General features: G+C 27.0%; 1 protein-coding gene and 1 pseudogene across 1 annotated transcript; one reads left to right on the top strand and one right to left on the bottom strand.

Annotated features, from left to right (window-relative positions):
- The first annotated feature begins 2,555 nt into the window (after positions 1–2,555).
- LOC113871793 lies at positions 2,556–6,991 on the top strand (annotated as a pseudogene).
- Positions 6,992–8,063: 1,072 nt separating this feature from the next.
- Positions 8,064–9,716, bottom strand: LOC113871791 (zinc finger BED domain-containing protein RICESLEEPER 2-like). Its single transcript, XM_027508898.1, has 3 exons — positions 9,605–9,716; positions 8,822–9,108; positions 8,064–8,369 (listed from the first exon to the last, which is right to left on the bottom strand). Exons 1-3 carry the CDS (start codon positions 9,714–9,716, stop codon positions 8,064–8,066), a joined length of 705 nt encoding a protein of 234 aa, XP_027364699.1.
- Between the last annotated feature and the right edge of the window lie 648 nt (positions 9,717–10,364).

Here is a 10,364-nt window from a genome sequence, read left to right as displayed (position 1 = left end):
GAATGATGAAATTTATTATAATGTTACGTGATTTGTTATGTTAATATATTAAATATAAAATAAGATTAAAAAAATTAAAGAATTAACTTTAAAAATATTTTCATATAAAAACTAAAACTTTCATATAAAGATACATAATTTTTTTAAAAAAAAATTAAAAATAAGATTGTGTAATTATATAAATAAAAATTTAATTAGACTTAAATTATGTATTTACGGAGTTGCTTCTTACACTTTTCCTTTTCACATCCTTGTTAAAATTTTTGTAATTTTTTTATCTCTACAATATCCTTTATATAAAATTTTAATTTTAAAAATTTATTCACCAAAAATATTTTATAGAAAAGTAAAATCTTAAATCTAGAACTTAATTTCAGAAGTATAAAATTATAATTTTAGAAATAGTTAATAATTTCATAAATCAATTTTAAAACGTTTATAAATTAAATTTTAAAATTTAATTTTTGAAATTGTAGAATGACAATATTCTAACTTTAAAAGTTCATTTTTAGAAATGGTTAATAATTCTAAAAATTAGTTTTTGAAAGTGTCAAAATTTAATTCTAAAAATTAATTTTCAAATGTATACAATAAAAAATTTGAAAAATTATCTTTAAAAATAATTATTAATTTTATAAATCAATTTCTGAAAGTATAAAAATTAATTTCAAAAGTTAGTTTTAAAAAATGTAAATTTTTTTTAAGAGTACTCATATTGGAAAGGAAAATTAACGAGTTTATTAATGAAATTTTGATAAATTTAAATAATTGACAAACTTGTTTTTCAATTGGTAACTTGCAAATGGTCCGTTAGCCAAATCAACAACGGTTGACAGACCACGCAGCCGCACTTTGACTTCGTAGTAAAATCAGAAAAACAATGACGGTGACCTTTATGGGGGACCATATTTGCTTTAGTTGTGCGCCAAGAAGCAATCAATTAAGTCATTTTCAGAAAAGCTAGAGTCGCTACCAAGAAAGGAGGCTAGTCAATTGTTGTTATTTCTCCCATTTTAGTAAATGACACTTTTTAATTTATTTTAACAAATTTTATAACCATATTTATCCTAAATTTTTCATATAATAGTAACTTATTAAGTATTTAATTACTTTGTCCAAATACATCTAATACAACCATATGAATGATTATAAAGTATTAGATGCCACATTTTAGAAAAATGGCATGAGGGATAATAATGTATTTTTAAAAAATTATATTTTTAAAATTATTTATTAAAAACGAAAATATAAAAAGCATTAATTAAAAATAAAAAATAATATTTTTTACATAATTTTTATATTTTTTAATAAATTTTTTATGTAAAAACTATAAACATATTAAAAAATATATATTAGAAAGTATATTACTTACCTTTCTCTAATACTTAAAATTAAATTAACAAGTTGCTTTTTTTGTATTTGAAAAGTAATCGCTTTAATTACTTTTATTCTTTTGAAATAATAGTAATTTTATAATTTTAAGGTAAAAGATATTTCTTAATTTTGTTTAAAGATAATTATTATTTTAAATTTTATTTATTTATTTTTGTGTCATAATTTAAATGATAAAACAGAACGAAAATGAGTATGATAACTTAAAAGATTTGTTTTGTAAAATTTTGATGACCATCCAATGCACCGACCTATGGGCGAATAGTCCATCCATAGGGCAACCTATATTTTTAATCACTTATAGTTAAATTGAATATTTCTTTATACATAGGGATAAAAGGTAGGGAAACCTATAGTTTTAATCACTTATTAAGTTAAATTGAGTTTTTATATATATACAGGGATAAAAATAAAAAATAAAAAATAAAAAAAGGTTATGTGCCTAGTCAGTGATGAAAAACGATGTTGATAAATAGACCAAACTTATTTAGACTAAAATTTACTCTACTTTAACTTATTTATATTCCGCTTGATTAATTAGAAGAAATCCATTTTTTTAGAAAATTAATTAAATAATTTAAAATAAAAGTATTTTTAAATAATTTATATATGTCATACTAATTTAGGCACACTTTTTACCTGAATAATGTGAGTGGAAGTATAAACAATGTTCCAACAGGGTGGGCACAGCCATGCAAGTTTAGGCTATAAAAAGTCAAAAATTGTTTTCTTTTTCTATCATGTGGTATTTATGTCTTTGTTATCATAGCAAAAAATACAAATAAAAATAGCAAAAAATAAAGAGATGAGAAAATCGTGAAGAAGGGGATGATGCTGACACATCATTTGGAGTAGTAATTAGAGTGAATTTAAGCTTAAGTGGTGGTTGGAGAAGGTTTGATGAAGGAAGTGATCAATTGTGTCAAGAGATTCATGTTTTTGGTTTCTTAGGCAGATCAAGAAATGATCACTTTCATGCAGATGCAGAGGTCGATTCCAATAGTACTGTAGCAGTTTATGGTGGTTCAAAGAATGAAGCTCAACTTCACTTCTACTCTTAACTTTCAAATTATGACCATGTTTTGAGTTATCGTTATTAATGAAACGATACTGCTAACTTGTTTTCTCCTTCGCTGCAGCGCCAAGGTCAGATATTTGCACCGATGCCGGAGATGGTCCCGTTGTTTCTGAGTCAAGCGAACGTCATATATGTCACTTAAGTAAATAAAAATTAATATTTTTCACACCTTCGTTAACGGAAGACCTAATTATGTAACCATTTTCAATATAAAAGATTAATAAGATAATTTTAAAACGTTAAAGATTAACATTTTTTATTTTTTATTTTTGTTAAGCAACATTCTTGATTTTTATTATCTTAGAGACTAATATGAATTTAATATTATTTTTAAATCTTGTTAGTTATTTGTTAAAAAAAATCTTCAACAATTGATTAGCTATTTTATTATTAGTTTAAATAAATGAATTATTGATCTATCCTATAACAGATTATCATAAAAATTAACACATAAAATAAAAAAAATTATATAATAACATTAAGAGTATAGAATTAACAAATTAAATTTATAATTTAAAAATATAATGATGTTATAACAATAAAATGAAATTTATAAAATAATAGTATATAAAATAAATTGACAAAATAAATTTATAAATATTTTTTCATATAAACAAAATTTAAAATATATTTTATAAACTTATCGTATAATTTATATTTATATCAATAATTTTTTTATAAATTATATATAATTCTTTATTAATTAGATATTATTAAATTTAATGTATTTTGTTTAAACATATATCACGAATTTTTTTATGTGACACTCACTTGTTTGTGATTAATTTATTGTATGATAAATTAACGTTGTGTTATATTTAAATGTTTTTATTATTAAATAAAAAAATGTGAAAAAAAGGCAAAAATGCGTTAATTTTGATGACGACAATACATTGATGGTTAAATAACAATTGTCTTACAAATTTTATTTTTTTTTAGTTTTATTCCAGTAATTTAAGTTGTAAATAAACAATCATACTTGTTGTAACCAGTGTCTTGTGATGTTAACTAATTGATTATGATTAATGTTTTAAATGAATTTTGAATCCTACCAAAAATAGAAAATATAAAAATGAAATAAAATCTTCTACTCCCAATAATTTCTTTTTTAAAAATAGTTTTCTATTTTTAAAAATAAAATATAACATAAATTTACTCTAATTATGTGATTTTTTATTTTTAAACATAGTATGTAAAATATAAATTAATATTTAACTTTGAGTATGTTTAGAAGAATTCATAAATAGTGTATAAAAAAACTTATACATCTTATACATAGTTTTATTTTTATTTTATTTTAATAAAAGTTTTAGCATAACATATTAAAATAGGTTATTTTGAACTTATCTTCATAAATTTTATGATTAAATCTAAGATATGAATTATTATTTTAAGTTATTGAATAAATATTTAAATAAATGATTATTGAAATACATTATTTATTTATTAAAATTGTTCATAATGTGGTTTTTAATAAATAATTAAAAATATTATCTTTTCTAAAAGATTCCCAACATAATTTTTTATATTTTTTATTTTGGTTCAAAATTATAATTCAAATTTTTCTTTATTTAAAAAAATATAAAGATGAATTTATTGATTTTAATTAAATGGATAAAATATAGTTTCAATGTTTTAAATTTGCTCGATCAGTGGTATTATCACTGTTTTTTCTTTATTTTTTTACGTTGTAATAAATCCTATAATGAATTTTGTATACTAATAGATTTTTCTCTTCTGATTTAACCAAATCACTTGCAATTGCATCTGACGCAGGTTAGAAAAGTGCTTTTTGTTCAGAACGGCAGAGTGATAACACTAAAGGCTTTCCCCTGCTTTGACCATATGGTTCGTGAGAATATAGCGAGGAAGAACAGAGAGCAATGGCTTTCATTCCATCAATTCATGCCGCAGAGCCGTTGCGCACGTTTGACAGCAATGCTAAGCGCCATAGAAAGGATGAGAAGCAGATACACATTAAAGAGAATAATATACATGTGAATCTGCACTGGCCAGACACCATCCAATTTGACTTCACTCATTACTCACTTCATGCAAACTCTTAACTCATAACAGCTTGCACAACTTGGGTAGCTTTAATTTTTGTCGTTTTTTATTAATTGGGAAAATGTTTTATTATTCTTTTTATATTCTTTCGTATTACTGAATAACATAATATGTTTTAAAAAGAAAAACAAATACTTGTAATCAAGTCTATAATTAATCATAATAAACTTTTATAATATGATTATATCATATTAGTCAATAACATGAGAAATTTTGTTTTTTTTTTATTTCACATTTTTTTCCATTCTTAATATAAAATGGCAAGTCAATAAGAAGAAAATAAAAGAAATATTTTATAATGTGGCGTAAGGTGTTATAAAAATAATTAACGAGGGTGAAAATATTAAAGTTATTTTAATTTTAAATTTAACTTTCTATAGTATAGAGTCATGATATTTTGGCACTTTTTTTTTTTATAATCGTTCGTGTTCTTTTATTATCATTTTTTTTATCACGTGTCACTTGATAATTTAAAAATATAATTCATTTAGAGTCAATACTTTTTTATAGTTCACTTACCACTTATTTACATTGTGTTTTTTTTTTCCAATCTCTCTCCTTCATGTGAAACATGATATGAAAATCAATTACTAGAATCGTATTATTCATTTCATTTATGAGAAAATACAAACGAGGGGTAATTCCAAATGAGTGTGATAGACTCATTTCTTACTATGCAAGACTGTACTGATAAATGATTCAACGTATTGCAGGCTACCCCTCTAATCAGGACTTCAACTATGACGCATTAGCACCTTTGCTTCAATTTCACTTAAACAATGCTGGTGATCCATTTGTAGGCAGCACCTACTACTCTCTAATCAACTGCATTTGAAGTTTGCTTGATTGGTTTGCAAATCTGTGGGAGATAGAGAAGAATGAGTACTGGGGATATGTCACAACAGGTGGAACTGAAGGCAATCTTCATGGGATTTTAGTGGGGTCAGCTTTGATGAACTTTTTAATTAATTTATAGTCTTCTGATATTTCCAAAATATATTCTAAGTCTAAACACATTTAATAACTAATATTGATTTATATCTTTTTTATACAGGAGAGAGCAATTTCCAGATGGGATTTTATATACCTCACAAGATTCACATTATTCAATTTTCAAAATAGCAAGAATGTACCGAATGCAGTGTGTGAAGATTAACGTTTTGGTCTCTGCTGAGATTGATTTTGTTGATCTAAAGGCTTTACTTCTTGATCACAAGGACAAACCAGCCATCATCAATCTAAACATAGGTATCTCCTCTCGTCTTTGACAACCAATATGCACCCACTCTCATTTAAAATTTGTATACAGTTGCAGGGACAACTATGAAAGGAGGAGTTGATGACCTTGATCTTGTTATTAAAACGCTTCAGGAATGTGGTTTCACTGGGGATCGATTCTACATTCACTATGATGGAGCTCTATTTGGAATGATGTTGCCTTTTGTCAAATGACTAAAATAACTGGAAATTGGTTTCAATTATATGGACAACCTTACACCTCTTTAATTACATATTGACAACATAAAATAAAACCAATATTTTAAACCAAGAACAGTACGTAGGCCCAATCGGGTGGGACATGTACTTGCTTATTAAATAAATTAAAATTAAAATCTTTAAAGTTGAGATCGTTAGTTGAATATTACGTCGTGTTTTGGTACAACGGTTTTCTCCATCTAGGCTTCATAGTAATTTTTGTTCAATAAAGCGTATATGTAAATTAAACCAGCCCAATCATCTACATTATTAATTATCTCATAGATTGAAATTATTATTTCATCTAAAATATTGTTTGGGTGATTGGACAGGCACCAAAGATTACCTTCAAGAAACCCATTGGAAGTGTAATTATTTCTGGCCATAAGTTCTTGGGATGTCCAGTTCCTTGTGGTATTGTAATAACTCGCTTAGAAAACATCAAAGCCTTATCTCGAGATGTTGAGTACATTGGTTCAAGGGATATCACAATCACAGGTAGTTGTAGCGGGCATGCTCCAATCTTCCTTTGGTAGGGTCTCCAAGAAAGAGGTTTAATAGGACTCAAAAAACAAGTACAGAAATGTATGATGAATGCACACCACTTATTGGATCAACTACGTAAAGGTGACATTGGTGCAATGTTAAATGAATTTAGTAATACAGTTGTCTTTGAGAGGCCTCTGGATGAGGACTTCACATGTAGGTGGAATTTGGCATGCAAAGGTAAAATTGCACGTGGTTGTGGTGCAACATGTCACTGTTGACACTATAGACTCCTTTGTAAGTGAATTTCTTCAGAACCGGTCCATTTGGTTGGAAGAGGAACGGTTTCAGCCCCTATGCATTGCAAATGATGTCGGTTCTGGAAATTGTGCTAGTTCAATGCACAATTCGTTATCAGGATTAGGGGTGTGCATAGATTGGATTAGTACAAAACTAATTCAAATCTATTTCAAATTCAATTATATGAATTGAATTTTAAATCTATTTATTTTATTGTTTTGAAAACCGGTTTAAAACTAGTTTTAAAATTTGGATTTGGTTTAAAATTGATTTTAAATCCATTTTTAATTAAAACTGATTTTAAATCCGGTTTTAGTTAAAATTAGTTTTAAATCCAGTTTTAATCAAAATTATATTTATTTTTCTGAGCTTTTTTTTTTTTTAAACACAAATACTCTCCCTTATCCCTGTACAGAGTTGTTAAGCCATACTAATAGACTTGTTCAGTGCAATTGCATAAAAGGAACAATTTAATTCAATTGTGAGCATGCATGAAGAAAGTTTATGAATGATGCTTTCAATTTTTGATTTTACAAGTGCACAAACTGAGCAAAAGTATAAAACACAAATACCGAAAGGAACAATAAGTGTCCCACAGTTTAATTGATGCATCTCTTGAGGTTCTACAGATTTTCTATCTTAAAAAATGAAAGCAACTAATCCTAATACTCGTGCTGTAACAAGTTAGAGTTTTGGAAGAGGAAACAGCAACACAACATGCATTAGTCATTCATTTATATTGCAACATTGATTGACAAATATCGTTGGCAATGATTCTTCTAAGAACAGAATCATGCATGCTTTCTACTCTACACTCTATTGTCTTACGCTTCTCAGCTACCACCAGATTAAAGATTCTCTGCAAATGTAAAAATAATACCATACAATATATTAATAAAAATAGCTTGGCACAATGAGAATTTACACACAAACAAAAATTAGAATAAAAAGCTTAGCCAAAGAGCATTTTAAAAGAAATCATAATTCCATAGAACATTATCCATAACCAAGAAATTTAAACATCAACACATCTTAACAACTATTACAACACTACCATTTTAATCATTATCAAGCGGCATAGAAGCTATAAAAGCAGTATCTTGTTGAGAAGTTATTTCTGCAAAATAAAAAATATATAATTAGTAATTATTTATTAACTTTTAATATAGTTAATAACAACATAATGAAAGTTCTTACCTTGCTCAAATTTTTCAAGCTCTTCAAACTCCTCATTTGAAAGTAATGGTGAACAATATCCCTTAAGCTAATCTTGGGTGCAAATAAGTGCTTCCACCATTTTAGGTGTTAAGGAAGTACGGTAAGAATCGAGTACCCTTCCTCCAGTACTAAAGGCAGATTCAGAGGCTACAGTGGAGACAGGTATTGCCAACACCTCTCTTGCAATGCTTGCAAGGATTGGAAATCTACTTGAGTTTAACTTCCACCAATTTAATATATCAAAATTTTCTGGACTTTCTAAAGTTTCTTCCAAGTACTTACTCAATTCATAATTCTTACTTCTACTTGATCGAAAAAATTGACTATATCTATAACGATCATCATTGCTACCCTAAAAAATTCACTATAGTCATAACGATCATCATTTAATATTGTTTCTTGTAAATCACCTTGAGATCCTGCTTCCTTACCTTTGAATTCTTCAAAAAGAGACTCCAAACAAGTTTCTAATTTCTCATTCAATATCATTGTCTCACTAACACCAAAAGTTTGAGAAATCAACCATTTTATGAATTTCAATTTGTATCTAGGGTCCAATACAACAGCAATAAACAACAACATATTTAGATTGTTTGGATTTCCCCAATACTTATCATATTTTTTTTTCATTCTTGTAGCTATTTCTTTCATTCTTGCATCTTTGGATTGATGACACATTTGATTGATCTTCTTTCCAATTCCAAGAACCTCTAACATATACATGTTACCTGTCACATAAGATGAACCAGAAATACACAAAGTAGCTTCATAAAAAATTTTCAAAAATGGTAATATTAAGCGAACATAGTCCCAATCTTCACTTATAGGAAGACCCTTCCCCTTGTTTAACTCTTCAGTATACTTCCTATCTTGCATTTCAAGCTCTTCAAATGTCTTTTGATGTTTCAAAGCACCTTCTAACATAAAAAAAGTTGAATTCCACCTAGTTTCAACATCTAGGCAAACAAGACCTTTGTATTCAATTTCTCGTTCAATACATGCCTTAAACTTTGTCAATCTAGAAGGAGAAGATCTTATATATTTCATTGCAGCACGAATTTTTAAAACAGAGTCATCAATTTCCTCTAAACCTTCTTTTACAATCAAATTCAAAATATGTACATAACAATGCATATGAATATATTCTCCATCCAAAACTAAACTGCTCCAAGATAATAGCCTTTTTCTTAGATACTGAATACCAACATCATTTGATGAAGCATTATCAACTGTCAAACTTAAAACGCAATTCAGCCCTCACCCATCCAAGCACTTCTCTATAGTCTTAGCAATAGTTTCTCCTGAATGGCTAGTAATTTGACAAAAATTTAGAATCTTTTTTTTGCAACTTCTAGTTATTGTCAATAAAATGTCCAGTCATGCAAAGATAACTAAGATTCTGACCAGAAGTCCATGTATCAGTGGTAAGACAAACTCTTTGACAATTTTAAGAAAGAAATTTTTTCAATTTGATCTTTTTTGTCTCCCATAGGCCTAAAACATCACGTGCTAATGTACTACGTGAAATGACATGAAATTTTGGTTGAAAAACATTCAAAAACTTTTGAAATGATTCATGCTCCACACATCGAAAAGGAATTTCCATAGCTATAAACATCTTCACTAATTCTATCTGACACTTCTCTTGGTCAAATTTGGCAATTGAAGGAGAAGAAACATGTCTTTCTGCATTTGCCATTGATGATGAAATTGAATTGGGATTATTTTTACATTTCTTTGAATGAGCTAGCATGGAACTTGTCCCATTGTCAAATTTCATCAAACAACTACAATAATTGCATCACACTCTGTTGCAGCAAACCAAATCACACTCTATCGCTGTGAACCAAAACCAAATAAAAAAGAAATCTAGGGTTTAGAAGAAATGAGAATAATAAATCTGGTTTTCTAAAATCCAATCTGATTTTAATATATTAAAACTAATTTAGAACCGGTTGAGCTTAGTTACGGATTCAATTTTCTGATTTTTCAAAATATTTGGATTTTTAAAACTGGTTAGGCTTAGTTATGGATTGAGCTTTTATATTTGATTTTTTTGTGCACCCCTAATCAGGATTCAGAGTATGTTAAACATGATGTTAATCAGTAACGAGCGTTGGTTTGAGCACAAATGACTCAAATCCTTTAAGCACATCATTTTATATTTAGAGTTTATTTAAATGATTCTACGAATAATTTATAATTTTTTTATAAGTTTTTTTAATTGTACAATAAAGTAAGTTGTTTTTATATTTTTTTTTATCAATTTTATATGTCAATTTATACTATGTTATTTTTAAAAGATATTAAATAGATGTTTAATTAAATTGAGTATACCTTTTATTTT

This window comes from Abrus precatorius, unplaced genomic scaffold (assembly GCF_003935025.1).
Source record: "Abrus precatorius isolate BTA unplaced genomic scaffold, Abrus_2018 Scaffold7, whole genome shotgun sequence".
Classification (NCBI taxonomy): Eukaryota; Viridiplantae; Streptophyta; class Magnoliopsida; order Fabales; family Fabaceae; genus Abrus; species Abrus precatorius.
The sequence above is the reverse complement of the archived record's forward strand: the minus strand, read 5'-3'. Positions and strand labels throughout refer to the sequence as shown.